Source organism: Arachis stenosperma, chromosome 10, assembly GCF_014773155.1.
Source record: "Arachis stenosperma cultivar V10309 chromosome 10, arast.V10309.gnm1.PFL2, whole genome shotgun sequence".
NCBI lineage: Eukaryota > Viridiplantae > Streptophyta > Magnoliopsida > Fabales > Fabaceae > Arachis > Arachis stenosperma.
The window spans coordinates 127,004,132-127,025,051 of record NC_080386.1 but is presented as its reverse complement, the minus strand read 5'-3'; the positions used below and the strand labels follow the sequence as shown (position 1 = coordinate 127,025,051).

Sequence of the window (20,920 nt, the reverse complement as noted above, 5' to 3'; positions counted from 1 at the left end):
TTTGGTAAAAAAAAACAAAATAAATATTGAAACTATTTTTTAAGAAAAAACTGTGCTTTTTATATATTATTTTAATTTTATTTTTATGTTTCTTTATAAAAAGAAAAATATATTCCCTCTTGAGAGTACTTTTTAGCATAGGACTTTTTCTCGTTTGTATTCTTACTTTTTCTTTCAAAATGCAAGTAGTTTGTAATACCAAGCTAGAACTTTTTATTTTTAATATTAGAGTGGTAGTGGTATTTTTTTTTTAATGTAGATTGTTAGGGTGTTATACTCAAATGTAGAATCGTTTAACTAGAGAAGCAGAAATCGGACCGTCCGATTTATTAGAGGTACACAAATCAAATCGTCCGATTTCTAGAAGTATACAAATCAGACCGTTCGATTTATAGAGGTACAGAAATCGAACTGTCCGATTTTTTATAGGTATACAAATCGGACCGTTCGATTTATGTTAGAAAATTAAAAAATTTGAATTATATAAATCGGACCCTCCAATTTGTATATTTTTCACAGTTTTAAAAAATACAAAAAATTACAATATTAAGATATATCACTACTTCTACTTTTCGTAACACAAAAAAAATTAGCCACCAGGCTAAAGTAATAGTATTGTATTATCCCTTTGAAGTTTTCACTGTTATTTTATTTTATTCCAAGTTGCAATAGTGGTGTGACATAGCTAGATACGTCATATACACTGAAGGACCAAGAAGCAAGAACCGTGACACACATGGAGTGACCAAGTATAAATAAATACGAAGAAGATCAGAAACTATAACACAGATCAAATCATAGGACAAGATGGGTGTTGTTCCAACTGTGCTAGTTTTACCATGCCCTGCTCAAGGACATGTCAACCCAATGATGATCTTGTCTCAAAGATTGGTTGAAAAGGGTTGCAATATCATCTTTGTCACCCCTGAATTCATCCACAATAAAATGGTTAGTTCCATGGGGAATCAAGGCGGCAGCGACAACGGACGATCGCCGATAAAGTTGGTGTCAATCCCGGATGGGCTAGGACCTGATGCAGACAGAAATAATGTCAGGGAACTATTTGATTCTATATTGAAGAACATGCCTGCTATGCTTGAGAGGCTAATTGAAGATCTTAGATTGAAAGATGGTGTGAGAGTAAGCTGCATAGTTGCTGATTTTGTTATGGCATGGGCGTTGGAAATTGCAAGAAAGATTGGAATCAGAGGAGTTCTGTTTTATCCTGCATCAGCAGCTATGTTTGCCTTGCAGTGCAGCATACCAAAACTTATTGAGGATGGAATCTTAGACTCTAATGGTAAGAATACCACATCTAAAATTACACTCACCAAATAAACTTGTTTTTAACTTTTTAACATTTTTCCTATTTCAAATTTCAAAAATACCAATGCTTTTGAGCCGTTAATATCAATTATATATAAATTTTCTAAGTGAAATCAACAACTAAAATATGGATATTTTTGGAATATCTAAAACTCTTCTAATTACATATACTATTTTTGTGTATATTTTTTTGGACATCTTTCTTTTATATATTTTACTTTTAATATTAAAAGAAATATTTTTTTAAAAGTAAGATAACATAATCAACTTAAATTGATCGAGTGGTTAGCTCACTTATCTGTTTAAGTAAGTGATGAAAGTTTAAATTTCGTCTTGTACATATAATAACCCATTGGCCAGCGACAAACCCTTAAATGGAGCATGGAGGTGGTAATGGTTAGGGTAGGGTTTGAATCCAACCCTAAGTCTCTAACCCTACCCGCGAGTTGAATTTGTTACTAAAACTCAACATTATCCTACCTGTGAGTTTAGAACAACCCAACCTTAGCCTTACCCATGGTCAACCTATAGGTATCCAACCCTACATCGCAGATTTTTATAAACATGCAATATTATTATATAACCTAATGAGTATGTAAATTAAAAATTCAATATAACTAACACAATCGTCCCATAAACAATACAATCATCCTATAAACAACATAATTATCAAATGTTTAATTCTACATAAAAATATTTGCTTAAATTAATAACACAAATACAAATAAAATATTGTATTTATATATACTAAAATAGAATTGTTTTTATATAAAAAAAATGTTAAATTATCAATTAATAATCTTAAGAAGAGTAATTATTCATAATGAATTTATCTAAGAAAAAGCCAGAAAAATAGTGCAAATATTTATTTTATTTTACTTTCTTTGTGAAAGAAATAGTAACAAAAAAATTCACAATTTTTGTTGTCGTTATTTTTCAACCTATTTCCGTAATACTATCATGTTTTGAAACTGCAGGGTTGGCAACCACACAAAAAAGATTTCAGTTATCACCAAGCATTCCTCCCATGGACACAGAATTTATATGGTGGGCAAAAATATCTGATTCTAAAACTGAGAAGATGTTATTCAACATTATTCTTGAATCCATGAAAACTCTAGAATCCACAGAGTGGTGCCTTTGTAACTCCACACCCGATCTTGAACCTGGAGCATTATCATTCGTACCAAAGCTATTACCAATTGGTCCATTATTAAGAACCTATGGCCATGATCAAGGTGTAAGTGAAAGATCATTGGGACAATTCTGGGAAGAAGATTTTTCTTGTTTGAATTGGCTTGATCAACAACCTCATGGTTCTGTTATATATGTTGCATTCGGAAGTACCACTCTTTTTGATGAAAAACAATTCAAAGAACTCGCTCTCGGACTTGAACTTACTAATAGACCCTTTCTTTGGGTGTTGCGAAAAGATTCAGATTGTAACAATAAAGTGTGTTTTCCTAACGAATTCAAGGGGACTCAAGGTAAGATAATTGAATGGGCTCCTCAAGAAAAGGTGCTATCCCACCCTGCCATTGCTTGCTTTATAAGTCACTGCGGTTGGAATTCGACTTTGGAGGGTTTGTCTAATGGAGTGCCTTTTTTGTGTTGGCCATATTATGCTGACCAATTCTTTGACAAAATATATATTTGTGATGAGTGGAAGGTTGGATTGGGATTTGATTTGGATGAGAATGGGATGATCTCACGCGAAGAGATAAAAGTCAAAGTTGATAAATTGCTTAGTGATGAGAACATAAAATTTAAGGCTCGTGAGATAAAGAAGAAGCTAATGAAGGACGTTGATGTTGGAGGAAGGTCTTCAGAGAACTTAAACAAGTTCATCAACTGGTTGAAGGAATAAGGATTTGCTTTTTCTGAACATGTTTTAATTCTAAACGTTAGTCGTTTGTTAATTGTTATTGCATGCTTTAGCTCTAGGTTTGATGATTGTTCCTAATGTCAAAATGAATAAAAAGAAATAAAAAAGGAAAGTGATTTATTGTTTATGACTTTCAAGATGATGATTAAGTAGTTTTAGTCTTTTAGATATGTTCCTCTTCTAATTGACTCAAATTAAATAAAAGGGGATGTTATCAAATAATGCCTTAATGTTTATTGGCCAATCCTACTAGTTAACTAATTAGGGACTATAGTTAACTGTATTAGTATTTTTTTTTTTTTTTGAGAAAACATGACTTTAAACTGTCATGAGAAACATACAAAATTTAATTAAAAAAAATATCTAAAATTTAAAAATAATTAAAATCATTTTAAAAATTTTAAAATTTCTAAAATTATTATAAAAATTCTTAATAAAAAAAATATATCTAAAATTAAAACATCCAAAACCTAACAAAAAATTATTTTAAAATCTAACAAAACAAATCATCCAAAAAATATTAAAAAAATAACATCTAAAAATTAAGCAAAAAATATCTAAAACTATTAAAAAATTATTTAAAATTCAAAAAACAAAAACATTCAAAACATAAAAAAATTCAAATTTAAGAAAAAAATAAAAAACTAATAAAAAAAACATCCAAAACCAAGAAAAAGAAGAAGAACACACGGCTAAAGCATGGAGTTTGAATGTGACTAGGCACAATGTCCTTCTTTTTCACTGGCTGTTCCGTCGCTTCGCGGTGACGTGCGGCATCACCAATGACGTGCAGTGACACTCGGCAGCTAGACGCGCGTGCGTGCATTCGCAAAGAAAAGGCATTGTGTTCGCGGAGAAAAGACGTGTGCAGGCGCGCTGCATTCGTGATGGGAGGAGCACTGCGTACGTGCGGCAGCAGGAGAACGCTGTTGTTTACTTGTTTATTAGACACTATCCAATATAAATGTTGTGAATATTATTTTTTTTATAATTATTTTCTAGCAAAAGTACGTATTTTAATTTTTAATATTATTGGAGATATGAGCAACAGTTAGTAAAACCGTTAGTTAGCTAAAACTGATTTAGTTAGAGGTTGTTAGCTTCTAGAGATAAGGTCTTCTAACAAACCCTGCTGTATAAATAGAAGGTTATAATTCTATTGTAAAGGACTGAAAAATAGCACAATAGTGATTCTATTTCAATTTTCAATTCAAATCTCTTGTCAATCTCTCTCTTTTCTGTATTCTTTCATTTCTGTCATGGTATCATAAGCTCAGGTCCAAGATCCATGGCAGCAATTATCCCACACTCTTCTTCTTCTTCTTCTTCTACAAATTCAACTACTTTTTCTGCACCTATGATAGATAAACTCAATGAAAACTCTTTCAAGACTTGGCAACACTTGGCTCTTCGTGTCATTAATGCTAATGAATTGGTGGATCATCTTTATCTAGAGAAAATTCCAACCAGATTTGATAATGAAGCAGCTCGAATTACAGAAACAGAATCAGAATCCTACAAGAAATGGAAGACTAAAGATCACTACCTCACGACCTGGCTTCTTTCATCAATTGATGATAGTTTCAAGAACAGAATGTTGGATTGCGCTTTTGCACACCAGGTTTGGACAAAAATGCAAGATTATTTCTCTAAAACTTCAAAAATCAAGATTCAACAATTAAAATTTGAACTTAAGTCGATTAGAAAAGGTGAAACTTCTGCTACTGAAACTTCTCGCCAAGATAAGAATGATTGTGGATTCTCTAGCAGCAAGTGGTTATACCCTCTCCCTTGATGATCATATTACCGCCATTACTGAAGGCTTGTCTGAGGATTATGCATTGTATATCTCTGTTGTCATGACAAACATTGAGTCAATTTCTCTAATGGAAGCTGAATTCCTCCTTCTGGCTCATGAACATATGTTCGATCATTTTCGAAAACATGATTTTGGATCAGTTTCTGCCAATTACACACAAACAACTCCTCCGTATGCAAGACCACCTTCAAGAGTAAATTTCTATGGACGTCGTGGAAGGGGTGGTAGATTTTCTCGTGGTGGCAGATACTCTTCTTTGGACTCTAGGCCTCAGTGTCAAGTATGTGGGAGACTTGGACATGTGGCCTTTTCTTGCTTCCATCGCTTTGATCATAACTTTCACCCTTCTTCTCAAAATTCCACAACTCAGCAAACAAATACATCTTTGGCTCTTCCACCTCCATCATCATTTCATGCTCCTCGTGCTTATCTTGCAACTCCTTCCGCCTTGTCAGATTCTTCCTAGCTTCCTGATACAGGTGCCAGTATTCATGTCACATCTGATCCAAACAATCTAGTTTGCTCATCTAATTACAATAGTTCTGAACAAATTATGCTAGGTAATGGTATAGGTAGTAGTATTACTCAATATGGTTACTCATGTCTTGTTAATCTTGATACAAAACAAAAGTTTCTGCTTGACAAATTATTACATTCTCCTGAAATAACTCAGAACCTTATAAGTGTGCATAAATTTGCTGTTGATAACAAATGTTTCTTTGAGTTTCATGCTAACTATCGTTGTGTTAAATCCCAGATTACAAAGGAGATTCTTCTTCAAGGAATTCCTAGGAATGGCATTTATCATTTTGATAGAGTGGCTGTTACTCAAACTAAATCTGACAATGCTGATAAGAATTTAGTGCAAATTGACAACTTTTATCCTAAAGATTTTCATGCTAATTGAACTCATATGAACTGTGGCATGATAGACTTGGCCATTGTGGCACAAATACTGTTCTAAATGTAATGAGACATTGTAATTTGAATGTTCAATCAAATAAAGCCACTTCTCATGTTTGCGAATTCTGCTGTATGACAAAAATGCACCTTCTTCCTTTCTCTCTAGATAAATTTAATTTTAATGCTCCTCTTGAAATGGTGTATTCAGATTTATAAGGACCTGCCCCTATTACTTCATATCATAGATTCAATTATTATATCTCATTTGTTGATGCTTTTACTAGATATACATGTGTTTATCTTCTCCATTCTAAATCTCAAGCGTTTCATGCTTTTTTACAATTCAAAGCTAATCTTAAAACTCACACGGGTCTAAAGATTAAAGCTTTACAAACTGACCATATCCGTGAATACCTATCTACATAATTCACTAAATTTTTTGCTACTCACGGTATCACTCATCGTTTCTCTTGTCTATACACTCATCAACAAAATGGACGGGCCGAAAGGAAGCATCATCACATTGTTGAAACTGGCCTTGCAATGCTTGCAAGAGCTTCTCTTCCTTTGATACATTGGGACGATGCCTTCCTTTCGACAACCTACATCATCAATAGACTACCCTCTTCAAATACTCAAAATATCACTCCTTGTGAACTCCTTCACCATCATAAACCAGACTATTCTTTCCTTAAGACCTTTGGATGTGCTTGCTATCCATGTCTTAAACCATATTCTACTAATAAATTTGACTACAAATCTCAATTATCCATCTTCTTAGGTTATGCTCCTAATCATAAGGGATATAAGTGTCTCACTAAAACTGGAAAAATCATTATTACTCGTCATGTTATATTTGATGAATCTAAGTTTTCATGTTCTATTCTTTTTTCATTCTCACCTCCTGCTTTGCCTAAGCAACAATTTCCTCATACATTCTTGGTAATGCCTATTATAACTCATACTTCTTCAAATTCACATCTTAACAATGAGTCCAGTTCTGCTCTTCATTCCTCCTACCAACTAGTTCCATCTAGTTCTAATTTTGACCATCTTTCTCACTCTTCCTTAGATGCATTAGCACCTAAGCAAGCCTCTGACCAAAAACCAATTGAGCCAATTCCTCTCTCTAAAGCCAATACAGCTCAACACCACTCAGATAGTGTCCCTATTTCAGGTTTAGAAATACAATTTGGAAGTTCTCCAAAACCAAAACTATTCTCAACTACTACTTCTTCCAATCTTGATCTTTATAATAATATTTCTACCACCACTGCACAGGCTTTACAGTAACCTCATTGGCATCAAGTCATGTTGGAGGAGCTGCAAGCTTTATATAAGAATCAAACATGGAGTTTAGAAACTCCTCCCCCTACTGTCAAGGTGATCAGTAGCAGATGGATTTATGCTATTAAAAGAAAACCAAATGGAGATATTGCTAAGTATAAAGCTAGATTGGTTGTAAAAGGTAACCAACAAGTTGAAGGGGTTGATTATGAACAGGTCTTTGCCCCTGTAATCAAACCTTCATCCATAAGAATTATTCTCACCATTGCTTTAAAGTATCATTGGCAGATTTGGCAGTTTGATTTCAATAATACATATTTGAATGGAGATTTGAATGAAGTGGTCTTTATGAAACAACCTCCAGAATTTATTCAAGGTGATGTTGGATAGGTTTGTAGATAAAAAAAATCCTTGTATGGCTTAAAACAAGCCCCAAGAGCATGGTTTGTTAAACTTTCTTCAACTTTAACTTCATTTGGTTTCATCAAAACCAGGTCAGATCACTCTTTATTTGTCAAGCATGATCCTACTATCACTATATATATTCTAGTATATGTAGATGATATACTTATTACTGGGAATAATACAATTGCCATTCAAAATACTATAAACCAGCTTCACAACATTTTTTCCTTAAAAGATCTTGGCAAATTTAGTTATTTTCTTGGAATAGAAGCTTGTAAGATTGATTTAGGAACTTATCATCTTAGCCAAACAAAATACATCTCTGACTTATTGAAGAAAGTTGGCATGGCAGAATTAAAAGGAGTTTCAACTCTTATGATCACAAATGTTAAACTATCTAAAGAAGGAAATGATATCTTTGATGATGCAACATTATATACATCTATTATAGGGTCTCTACAGTATGCTACCTTAACAAGGCCAGAAATCTCTTATTGTGTTAACAAATTAAGTCAATATATGCAAAGACCTTTGATTAGTCATTGAAAATGTGTGAAGAGGTTGTTACGATATCTTGCTGGGACAATAGAACAAGGTCTTTTGTTTACTTCCAGCACTGACTTAAGAATTTATGCTTTTTGTGATTCAGACTGGGGATCGGATGTTGATGATAGAAAATCCACTTATGATTTTGGAGTTTATCTTGGTGCAAACCTGGTATCTTGGTGCAGCAGGAAACAACCCTCTGTCAGCAGATCCAGCATAGAAGCTGAGTATAGGGGACTAGCTGAAGCAGATTCCCAAATTGTTTGACTCGAAAATCTTCTTAAGGAACTTCACATCCAAGTTGACACTGTTCCCACTCTATATTGCGATAATATGAGTGCAGTTTTGTTGGCAGTTAATCCCATTTTGCACAGCAAAACTAAATACTTTGAGTTAGATTTACATTTTGTCAGAGAAAGAGTAAATCAGAATCAGCTAAGTGTTGTTCATGTTAGTGCAGCGGATCAAGTGGCTGACATTTTTACTATATCTCTGTTAGCAAAACCTTTCAACAAGTGTAAAGACAAACTTAATTAAAGTTACTGCAAGAGTATCTTCAAATTTGAGGGAGATATTGGAGATACGAGCAACAGTTAGTAAAACTGTTAGTTAGCTATAACTGATTTAGTTAGAAGTTGTTAGCTTTTTAGAGATAATGTCTTCTAACAAATCCTGCTGTATAAATAGAAGGTTATGATTCTATTGTAAAAGACTGAAAAATAGCACAATAGTTATTCTATTTCAATAGTTATTCTTTCATTTCTATCAAATATATTTGTAATTACAAAAATTTTAGAAGATCAACATTTTTTTTTATCAAAGTTAACCAACACATTAAATTTGTTACATTTTATTGAAAAAATTTCACATATGTCAGACCGCTTTATTGGAAGAGTGAAGTTCCAAACATTTTGTCTATTTAGATGGTACAGTTTAAAAAATTAAATGGTATTAATGAGGGTTATAGATCATTAGATAAATAAGAGAATTGTGTAGTCGACAAAGACAATAAGAAAAAAAAAACGATTACCAAAAAAATAATTTGACATTACGAAAATATGTATTCGTGTAAAAGAATCGGCTGAAATTAAAGCCGACTATAGTAATGAAGGGTGCCAATAAAAACGGTTAACTTTACACCTAAAATTATAAACCTTAATCTATAAAGTTGGCTTGTGGTGATTAAATAAAAATTGGTTCCTATACTTTTTGTTTGGATATATATTGGCTAAAAAATTGTTGACCACTTTGTGCGCAATATATTTGAACATATTTTAACAATTAATAATTGTACATAATACTCTAATAAAAGAATCATTTGCAGTCACCATAAAAAATATTTGTTTTGCCTGTTTATTTTATAATATATAATAATAATAAGTTAATAACAACAACAATAAGTTTGTTATTTAAAAATAGTTAACAATACTTCACTCAAGTTCTTTAACTTACTTCTAAAAGTATAAATTAAAAGTAAAATATTTCAATTTTTTTTATTTGCATTGTCATTTTTCATGAATGCATAACTATTAAAAAAACTAAAATTCTAAAATAACTGAAGGAAAATATTATTAAACAACTAACCCTCAATTAGTAGAGAAAAAATAATAAAATAATTTTAAATATTTTTATAGATTAATTATATGCATAATAATTTAATAAAAAAATCTTATACAAATGGAAAATGACAATGATACATATTATAAAATAAAATAAAGGATAAATTACTGAAATAAATCAAGTGCAGTCCAAAATTACTCAGATCCTCCAAATCGAAATTTCTTTCGTGAATGTCCCAAGACAAATTTTTATATAAATTAAATTTAATAAATTCGATTTACAGAAAATAGTACTAAATCGAATCAAGTAGATTCAAATTGCATGCAAGCTGAGAAAGGCCATAGATCGAAACAATAAACTTCGAACTAGAAATGACCGTAAATTGAAACAATTGCATTCGATTTATGAATGCATGTAAATCGAACCAAATGAGTTCAATTTAGGCACGTGAAGCAAACCCATGGTAAATCGAAGCGAATGGTTTCAATTTAGTGGTATTTGGAAATTGAAATCCATAGATTCAATTTACAAGCATTCTGCATCCCAAGTAGTTCGAATCCAATGGATTCGATTTATGCTCGTTCACCATACATAAACAAATCGAATTTCATTCATTCGAACTACAAACAACGAATCCCACACCCAACTCCACTACCCCAGAGCCGAGATTTACGGATAGCCGCCAAGGAAAGATCGAAGCTGGAGACATGGAAGATGACCCAAATCGTCTATATCGGCTAGATGGAGTCGCGCATATTGCTGGCGCCATCCACCTCGAGGTTAGTAAAAAAAGTTTCCTTTTTTAAGCATACAATAGTTGTTTTGCCTCCTGCAAATTGCATCGACAAGTTCACGGTGAAGTGTACATGGTTTCAAGAGACATTTAGTGAGCTGCCGCAGGGAGCAGACGATGAGACGGTTAGGAAGTATGCCCGTGCGTACATCATGATGCTCCTATCCACACGGTTGTTTCGGGATAGCCGCCAGAGGAAAGATCGAAGCTGGAGATATAGAAGACGACCCAAATCGTCTATATCGGCTAGATGGAGTCGTGCATATTGCTGGCACCATCCACCTTGAGGTTAGTCAAAAAAGTTTCCTTTTTTAAGCATACAATAGTTGTTTTGCCTCCTAGAAACTGCATCGACAAGTTCACGTTGAAATGTACATGGTTTCAGGAGATATTTAGTGAGCTGCCGAAGGGAGCAGACGATGAGATGGTTAGGAGGTATGCCGTGCGTACATCATGATACTCCTATCCACACGGTTGTTCAGGGATAATTCGAGTACCCACCTCCACATTCGTTGGTTACCCTATGCAAGGCTAGAGGACATGGGTCAGTATAGCTGGGGGTTAGCTGCCCTGTCATGGCTATTCAGATGCATGTGCCATGTGGCAAACAGAAATATCGTCAAGTTGGCAAGTCCACTGCAGCTCCTCTAGTTGTGGATATTCTGGAGATTTTCTGATTTTCGGCCAGATGGATTTGATGTCTTCCATTGGCAGTTGGCGTCCAGATATTATCCTTTCAACTAAGCATTGTGTATCTAAGAATATGACGGTTTACTTTATTGTTAATTAAATATTGTGCATTTCAGATGGTCAGATTATCAGCCGACGTTGAGCGACAAGGGGCTTCGTGTGGCGCATTGGAGGCTTAGGATAGATTTACTCCAGCATGGGGATGTGAGTATCTTTTGTTGTAACTCTGCGATAAGTAAATTAGTATTGTAATATTTTACTATATATGGTGACTAACAATAACTACTTATATGCACAGTTCTTGTGGATGCTATATAGCTTCCCGGAGGTTGTTCAGCTGGTGCATCCCGAATCTCCGACCATCGTCCCGATGCTGAGTCCAATGTGCATAGTCAATCCGATTAGCTCAGTCGCACATAGCAGGATCTTCGGCACGAAGAATGTCCAACCAGTAGTGAAACTCGACCTCGATCTTGGCATAAGCAACATTCACTAACAACCTCTATGCATCCTTACCCTTGAAACTCAGTGCGAAATTGGCAGCTACATGTCGGATGCAGAAAGCCCTATATGCAGTAGGCGGAAGCCAGCCACCATCAGCAGCTTTCAGTGCAGCCTTAATCCCATTGTGCCTATCTGATATGACAAGTATACCTGGCTGAGGGGTCGCATGTTGTCGCAAGTGAGATAGAAAGAATGACCACAACTCTGCGTTCTCTCCCTCCACTAGGGCAAATGCAATAGGAATAATGTTGGAGTTTCTATCATGTGCAATTGCGACCAACAGTGTCTCGCCATATTTTTCATACAGCTGGGTACCGTCCACAGTGACCAATGGCTTGCAATGTCGAAACACCTCAATACACGGTGGAAATGTCCAGAAAAGCCGATGGAAATAAGCTGATCCCTCATCCACCTGCCCACCAACCCGCGTGATGAGCGGATAATTTATACGCTTTTTGGCATTGTTTTTAGGTAGTTTTTAGTAAGTTCAAGCTACTTTTAGGGATGTTTTCATTAGTTTTTATGTTAAATTCACATTTCTGGACTTTACTATGAGTTTGTGTGTTTTTCTATGATTTCAGGTAATTTCTGGCTGAAATTGAGGGACTTGAGCAAAACTCTGAAAAAGGCTGACAAAAAGGACTGCTGATGCTGTTGGAATCTGACCTCCCTGCACTCAAAATGTATTTTCTGGAGCTACAGAACTCCAAATGGCGCGCTCTCAACGGCGTTGGAAAGTAGACATCCAGAGCTTTCCAGCAATATATAATAGTCCATACTTTATTCGGAAATTGACGACGTAACTTGGCGTTGAACGCCAAGTACATGCTGCTGTCTGGAGTTAAACGCCAGAAGCACGTCATGATCCGGAGTTGAACGCCCAAAACACGTCATAACTTGGAGTTCAACTCCAAGAGAAGCCTCAGCTCGTGAATAGATCAAGCTCAGCCCAAGCATACACCAAGTGGGCCCCGGAAGTGGATTTATGCATCAATTACTTACTCATGTAAACCCTAGGAGCTAGTTTATTATAAATAGAACATTTAACTATTGTATCAGTCGTCTTTTGACCACGTTTCATCTTTGGTCTCAGTTTTGTTTTATTCTTCATCTTAAGAGGCTATTGATCACGTTTTGGGGGCTGGCCATTCGGCCATGCCTGAACCTTTCACTTATGTATTTTCTACGGTGGAGTTTCTGCACACCATAGATTAAGGGTGTGGAGCTCTGCTGTACCTCAAGTTTCAATACAATTACTATTACTTTCTATTCAATTCTCTTTTATTCTTATCCCAAGATATACGTTGCACAACACTTTGATGAATGTGATGATCCGTGACACTCATCATCATTCTCACTTATGAACGCACGTGATTGACAACCACTTCCGTTCTACCTTAGGCCGGGCGCATATCTCTTAGATTCCCCAACAGAATCTTCGTGGTATAAGCTAGATAGATGGCGGCATTCATGGGGATCCGGAAAGTTTAACCTTGTCTGTGGTATTCCGAGTAGGATCCCGGGAATCCGGAAAGTCTAACCTTGTCTGTGGTATTCTGAGTAGGATTCCGGTATTGAATGACTGTGACGAGCTTCAAACTCCTGAAGGCTGGGCGTTAGTGACAGACGCAAAAGAATCAATGGATTCTACTCCAACCTGATTGAGAACCGACAGATGATTAGCCGTGCTGTGACAGAGCATTTGGACCATTTTCACTGAGAGGATGGGATGTAGCTATCAACAAAGGTGATGCCTCCAGACGATTAGCCGTGCAGTGACAGCGCATAGGACCATTTTCCCGAGAGGATTAAAAGTAGCCATTGATGATGGTGATGCCCTACATACAGCTTGCCAGGGAAAGGAGTAAGAAGGATTGGAAGAGTGAGTAGTGAAGTAGAGTTTCAAGAGGAGCACAGCATCTCCATACGCCTATCTGAAATTCCCACTCTTGATTTACATAAGTATTTCTATCCCTTTTTATTTTCTATTTATTCCATTAATCAAATTTAAACTAATAATCCAATTATCCTTGAATCCGCCTGACTGAGATTTGCAAGGTGACCATAGCTTGCTTCATACCAACAATCTATGTGGGATCGACCCTTACTCGCGTAAGGTTTATTACTTGGACGACCCAGTACACTTGCTGGTTAGTTGAACGGAGTTGTGAATTCAAATAGAGCCAATTATTAAATTTCATACAAGTACAAAGAGTATGGATCACAATTTCATCCACCAAGTTTTTGGCGCCGTTGCCGGGGATTGTTCGAGTATGGACAACTGACGGTTCATCTTGTTGCTCAGATCAGGTAATTTTCTTTTCAAAAATCTTTTTCAAAATTTTTCTTTTAATTTTCGTTTTTCCAAACTTTAATTTCGAAAAAATTAATAAAAATACAAAAAAATCAGAAAATCATAAAAATAAAAAAATATTTTAAGTTTCTTGTTTGAGTCTTGAGTCAATTTTTAAGTTTGGTGTCAATTGCATGCTTTAAATATTTTTCTTGCATTTTTCGAAAATTCCATGCATTCATAGTGTTCTTCATGATCTTCAAGTTGTTTTTGATAAGTCATCTTGTTTGATCTTGATGTTTTCTTGCTTTGTGTTGTTTGTTGTTTTTCTTATGCATTTTTTGTTTGTTAGTATCCATGCATTAAAGATTTCTAAGTTTGGTGTCTTGCATGTTTTTTTTGCATCAAAAATTTTTTAAAAATATGTTTTTGATGTTCATCATGATCTTCAAAGTGTTCTTGGTGTTCATCTTGACATTCATAGCATTCTTGCATGCATTCATTGTTTTGATCTAAAAAATTTCATGCATTGAGTATTTTTGTTGTTTTTCTCTCTCATAATTAAAAAGTCAAAAATCAAAAAAATATCTTTTCCTTATTTCCCTCCAAATTTTTGAAATTTTGGGTTGACTTGGTCAAAAATTTTTAAAATTAGTTGTTTCTTACAAGTCAAGTCAAAATTTCAAATTTTAAAAATCTTATCTTTTCAAAATCTTTTTCAAAAATCATATCTTTTTCATTTTTTTTCTATTTTTCGAAAATTTCAAAAATCTTTTTCAAAATATTTTTCAAAATCTTTTTCTTATCTTTATATCAAATTTTTGAAAATTAGCTAACAATTAATGTGATTGGTTCAAAAATTTGAAGTTTGTTACTTTCTTGTTAAGAAAGGTTCAATCTTTAAGTTCTAGAATCTTATCTTGTAGTTTCTTGTTAGTTAAGTCATTTTAAAAATTAGATCTTTTTATCTTTTATCTTATCTTTTTTAAAATTTTTATCTTTTTCAAAATTTGATTTCAAAATATCTTATCTAACTTCTTATCTTCTTATCTTTTTCAAATTTGATTTCAACTCTTTTTCAATCAACTAACTAACTTTTTGTTTGTTTCTTATCTTTTTCAAAACCACCTAACTACTTTTCCCTCTTCAATTTTCGAAAATATCTCTCTCTTTTTCAAAAATTATTTTTAATTAATTAATTGTTTTAAATTTTAATTTCAGTTATATTTTATCTTTAATTTTCGAAAATTACTAACCCCTTTTTCAAAATTATTTTCGAAATCTCCCTTCTCTTTTCTTCTTCTATTTAATTATTTAATTACTAACACTTCTCTTCACCTCTCTCCATCTAATTATCCGAATCCCCTCTTCTACATTCTTCTCCCCTTTCTTCTTCTACTAACATAAAGGAATCTCTATACTGTGACATAGAGGATTCCTCTTCTTTTCTTATTTTCTTCTCTTTCATATGAGCAGGAACAGGGAAAAAGGCACTCTTGTTGAAATTGATCCAGAACCTGAAAGGACTCTGAAAAGGAAGTTAAGAGAAGCTAAATTACATTATTCTAAAGGTAACCTTTCAGAAATATTGGAACAAGAGAAGGAGATGGCAGCCAAAAATAATAATAATGCAAGGAGAATGCTTGGTGACTTCACAAAGCCAACGTCCAAATTTGATGGAAGAAGCATCTCCATTCCTGCCATTGGAGCCAATAATTTTGAGCTTAAGCCTCAACTAGTTGCCTTAATGCAACAAAACTGCAAGTTTTATGGACTTCCATCTGAAGATCCTTATCAGTTTTTAACTGAGTTCTTGCAGATCTGTGAGACTGTAAAGACGAATGGAGTTGATCCTGAAGTCTACAGACTCATGCTTTTCCCTTTTGCTGTAAGAGACAGAGCTAGAATATGGTTGGATTCACAACCTAAGGATAGCCTGGACTCCTGGGATAAGCTGGTCACAGCCTTCTTGGATAAATTCTTTCCTCCTCAAAAGTTGAGCAAGCTGAGAGTGGATGTTCAAATCTTCAAACAAAAAGATGGTGAATCCCTCTATGAAGCTTGGGAAAGATACAAGCAGCTGACCAAAAGATGTCCATCTGACATGTTTTCAGAATGGACCATATTAGATATATTCTATTATGGTCTCTCTGAATTTTCGAAAATGCCATTGGACCATTCTGCAGGTGGATCTATTCACCTAAAGAAAACGCCTGAAGAGGCTCAAGAACTCATTGATATGGTTGCAAACAACCAATTCATGTACACCTCTGAGAGGAATTCCGTGAATAATGGGATACCTCAGAAGAAAGGAGTTCTTGAAATTGATGCTCTGAATGCCATATTGGCTCAAAACAAAGTGTTGACTCAACAGGTCAACATGATCTCTCAAAATCTGAATGGATGGCAACATGCATCCAACAGTACTAGAGAGGCAGCTTCTGAAGAAGCTTATGATCCTGAGAACCCTGCCATGGCAGAGGTTAATTACATGGGTGAACCTTATGGAAACACCTATAACTCATCATGGAGAAATCATCCAAATTTCTCATGGAAGGATCAACAAAAGCCTCAACAAGGCTTTAACAATGGTGGACGCAATAGGCTGAGCAATAGCAAGCCATATCCATTATCTTCTCAGCAACAGACAGAGAATTCTGAACAAAACACTTCTAATTTAGCCAATATAGTCTCTGATCTGTCAAAGGCCACTTTCAGTTTCATGAGTGAAACAAGATCCTCCATCATAAATCTGGAGGCATAAGTGGGCCAGCTGAGTAAGAAAGTCATTGAAACTCCTCCCAGTATTCTCCCAAGCAATACAGAAGAGAATCCAAAAGAAGAGTGCAAGGCTATTGATGTGATCAATATGGCCAAATGCACAAGGGAGGAGGAGGACGAAAATCCTAGTGAGGAGGACCTCCTGGGACGTCCCTCAAGCAAGAAGGAGTTTCCTATTAAGGATCCAAAGGAATCTGAGGCTCATATAGAGACCATAGAGATTCCATTAAATCTCCTTCTGCCATTCATGAGCTCTGAAGACTATTCTTCCTCTGAAGAGGATGAAGACGTAACTGGAGAGCAAGTTGCTCAATATTTATGAGCTATCATGAAGCTGAATGCCAAGTTGTTTGGTAATGAGACTTGGGGAAGTGAACCTCCCTTGCTCATTAGTGAACTGGATACCTGGGTTCAGCAAATTCTACCTCAAAAGAAACAAGATCCTGGCAAGTTTTTGATACCTTGTACCATAGGCACCATGACCTTTGAAAAAGCTCTGTGTGATCTGGGGTCAGGGATAAATCTTATGCCACTCTCTGTAATGGAGAAGTTGGGGATCATTGAGGTACAACCTGCCTTGTTCTCATTACAATTGGCAGACAAGTCATTGAGACAAGCTTATGGAATAGTAGAGGACGTGTTAGTAAAGGTTGAAGGCCTTTACATCCCTGCTGATTTCATAATCTTAGACACTAGGAAGGAAGAGGATGATTGCATCATCCTTGGAAGACCTTTCCTAGCCACAGCAGGAGCTGTGATAGATGTCAACAGAGGTGAACTAGTCCTTCAATTGAATGGGGACTACCTTGTGTTTAAGGCACATGGCCATCCCTCTATGACAAAAGAGAGTAAGCATGAAGAGCTTCTCTCAGTTCAGAGTCAAGAAGAGCCCCCACAGTCAAACTTTAAGTTTGGTGTTGGGAGGCCACAACCAAACTCTAAGTTTGGTGTTAAGATCCCATGTCCAAACTCTAAGTTTGGTGTTGGCACTATACAACATTGACCTGATCACCTTGTGGCTCCATGAGAGCCATTGTCAAGCTATTGACATTAAAGAAGCGCTTGTTGGGAGGCAACCCAATTTTATTTATCTAATTTTTATTTTATTCTATTTTATTGTTATTTTGTGTTTTATTAGGTACATGATCATGAGGAGTCACGAAAAAATCATAAAAATTAAAAACAGAATCAAAAACAGCAGAAGAAAAAAATCACACCCTGGAGGAAGCACAGGCTGGCGTTCAACGCCAGTAAGATGCATCTGGCCGGCGTTCAACGCCAGAACAGAGCATCATTCTGGCGCTGAACGCCAGAAACAAGCAACATTCTGGCGCTGAACGCCAGGAATGTGCCTAGAGAGGAAAAACTGGCGCTGAACGCTAGTAACAAGCATGAAACTGGCGTTCAACGCCAGAAACATGCTTTACATGGGCATTGAACGCCCAGAACGTGCACCACTCGGCGTTTAAATGCCAGAATGGTGTGCAAAGGCATTTTACATGCCTATTTGGTGCAGGGATGGAATTCCTTAACACCTCAGGACCTATGGACCCCACAAGATCACCTCAGGATCTGTGGACCCCACAGGATCCCCACCTACCTCGCTCTCTCTCTTTCCATTCATGGTCATCCCTTCTGTTTTCCATTCACCACTCACATCCATCCACTCTTCCCCATACGCCCCACCTACCTTCAAAATTCAAAATCTCTTTCCCACCCAATCCCACCCATATAGCCGAATACACATATCCTTCCATCTCCTCCATATCTTCTTCTTATTCTTCATCTTTTCTTTCTTCTCTTGCTCGAGGGCGAGCAATTTTCTAAGTTTGGTGTGGTAAAAGCATAGCTTTTTGCTTTTCCATAACCATTAATGGCACCTAAGGCCAGAGACATCCAAAAAAAAAGAAGAAGAGAAAAAAGGGAAGACAAAAGCTTCCACCTCTGAATCATGGGAGATGGAAAGACTCATGTAAAGGGTTTATAGCTCAGTGGTAGAACATTTGACTGCAAATCAAGAGATCCCTGAGATACCTCAGGGGATAAATTGTCCTCCACACAATTATTGGGAGCAACTAAGGATAGGAACACCAAAATTACTAGGAATCATGCAACAGAAGCAGAGAAGAGACATAAAGGAGCTCAAAAAGCACCATTGGACCTTCAAGAAGGCGCCACCCTCACTCAGGTGGATTCATTCCTTGTTCTTATTTCTTTCTGCTTTTCGGTTTTTATGCTGTGTTTATCTATATTTTGTGTCTCTACTTCATGATCATTAGTATGTAGTAACCATGTCTTAAAGCTATGAATAAAATCCATTAATCCTTCACCTCTCTTAAATGAAAAATGTTTTAATTCAAAAGAACAAGAAGTACATGAATTTCGAATTTATCCTTGAATTTAGTTTAATTATATTGATGTGGTGACAATACTTTTTGTTTTCTGAATGAATGCTTAAACAGTGCATATGTCTTTTGATCTTGTTGTTTATGAATGTTAAAATTGTTGGCTCTTGAAAGAATGATGAACAAAGAGAAATGTTATTGATGATCTGAAAAATCATGAAATTGATTCTTGAAGCAAGAAAAAGCAGTGAAAAAGAAAGCTTGCGAAAAAAAAAGTGGCGAAAAAAAAATAGAAAGAAAAAGAAAAAGCAAGCAGAAAAAGTCAATAGCCCTTAAAAACAAAAGGCAAGGGTAAAAAGGATCCAAGGCTTTGAGCATCAATGGATAGGAGGGCCCAAGGAAATTAAATCCAGGCCTAAGCGGCTAAATCAAGCTGTCCCTAACCATGTGCTTGTGTCATGAAGGTCCAAGTGAAAAGCTTGAGACTAAGTGGTTAAAGTCGTGATCCAAAGCAAAAAGAGTGTGCTCAAGAGCTCTGGACACCTCTAACTGGGGACTCTAGCAAAGTTGAGTCACAATCTGAAAAGGTTCACCCAGTCATGTGTCTGTGGCATTTATGTATCCGGTGGTAATACTGGAAAACAAAGTGCTTAGGGCCACGGCCAAGACTCATAAGTAGCTGTGTTCTAGAATCAACATGCTTAACTAGGAAAGTCAATAACACTATCCGAAATTCTAAGTTCCTAGAGAAGCCAATCATTCTAAACTTCAAAGGAAAAAGTGAGATGCCAAAACTGTTCAGAAGCAAAAAGCTACAAGTCCCGCTCATCTAATTAGAATTAATATTCATTGATATTTTGGAATTTATAGTATATTCTCTTCTTTTTATCCTATTTGATTTTCAGTTGCTTGGGGACAAGCAACAATTTAAGTTTGGTGTTGTGATGAGCGGATAATTTATACGCTTTTTGGCATTGTTTTTAGGTAGTTTTTAGTAAGTTCAAGTTACTTTTAGGGATGTTTTCATTAGTTTTTATGTTAAATTCACATTTCTGGACTTAACTATGAGTTTGTGTGTTTTTCTGTGATTTCAGGTAATTTCTGGCTGAAATTGAGGGACTTGAGCAAAACTCTGAAAAAGGCTAACAAAAAGGACTGCTGATGCTGTTGGAATCTGACCTCCCTGCACTCGAAATGGATTTTTTGGAGCTACAGAACTCCAAATGGCGCGCTCTTAACGGCGTTGGAAAGTATACATCCAGAGCTTTCCAGCAATATATAAGTGTCCATACTTTATTCGGAAATTGACGACGTAACTTGGCGTTGAACGCCAAGTACATGCTGCTGTCTGGAGTTAAACGCCAGAAACACGTCATGATCCGGAGTTGAACGCCCAAAACACGTCATAACTTGGAGTTCAACTCCAAGAGAAGCCTCAGCTCGTGGATAGATCAAGCTCAGCCCAAGCATACACCAAGTGGGCCCCGGAAGTGGATTTATGCATCAATTACTTACTCATGTAAACCCTAGGAGCTAGTTTATTATAAATAGAACATTTAACTATTGTATCAGTCGTCTTTTGACCACGTTTCATCTTTGGTCTCAGTTTTGTTTTATTCTTCATCTTAAGAGGCTATTGATCACATTTTGGGGGCTGGCCATTCGGCCATGCCTGAACCTTTCACTTATGTATTTTCTACGGTGGAGTTTCTGCACACCATAGATTAAGGGTGTGGAGCTCTGCTGTACCTCAAGTTTCAATACAATTACTATTACTTTCTAT

General features: G+C 35.8%; 1 protein-coding gene and 1 non-coding gene across 2 annotated transcripts; one reads left to right on the top strand and one right to left on the bottom strand.

Moving 5' to 3' along the window:
- The first annotated feature begins 704 nt into the window (after positions 1–704).
- On the top strand, positions 705–3,338 carry LOC130954892 (UDP-glycosyltransferase 83A1-like). The gene is made up of 2 exons (XM_057881666.1): positions 705–1,300; positions 2,304–3,338. Exons 1-2 carry the CDS (start codon positions 808–810, stop codon positions 3,191–3,193), a joined length of 1,383 nt encoding a protein of 460 aa, XP_057737649.1. The 5' UTR covers positions 705–807; the 3' UTR covers positions 3,194–3,338.
- A 12,675-nt stretch (positions 3,339–16,013) lies between these two features.
- Positions 16,014–16,117, bottom strand: LOC130959177 (small nucleolar RNA R71). The gene has a single exon (XR_009078272.1). It is a non-coding gene; the product is annotated as a small nucleolar RNA R71 (small nucleolar RNA).
- Positions 16,118–20,920: the final 4,803 nt, after the last annotated feature.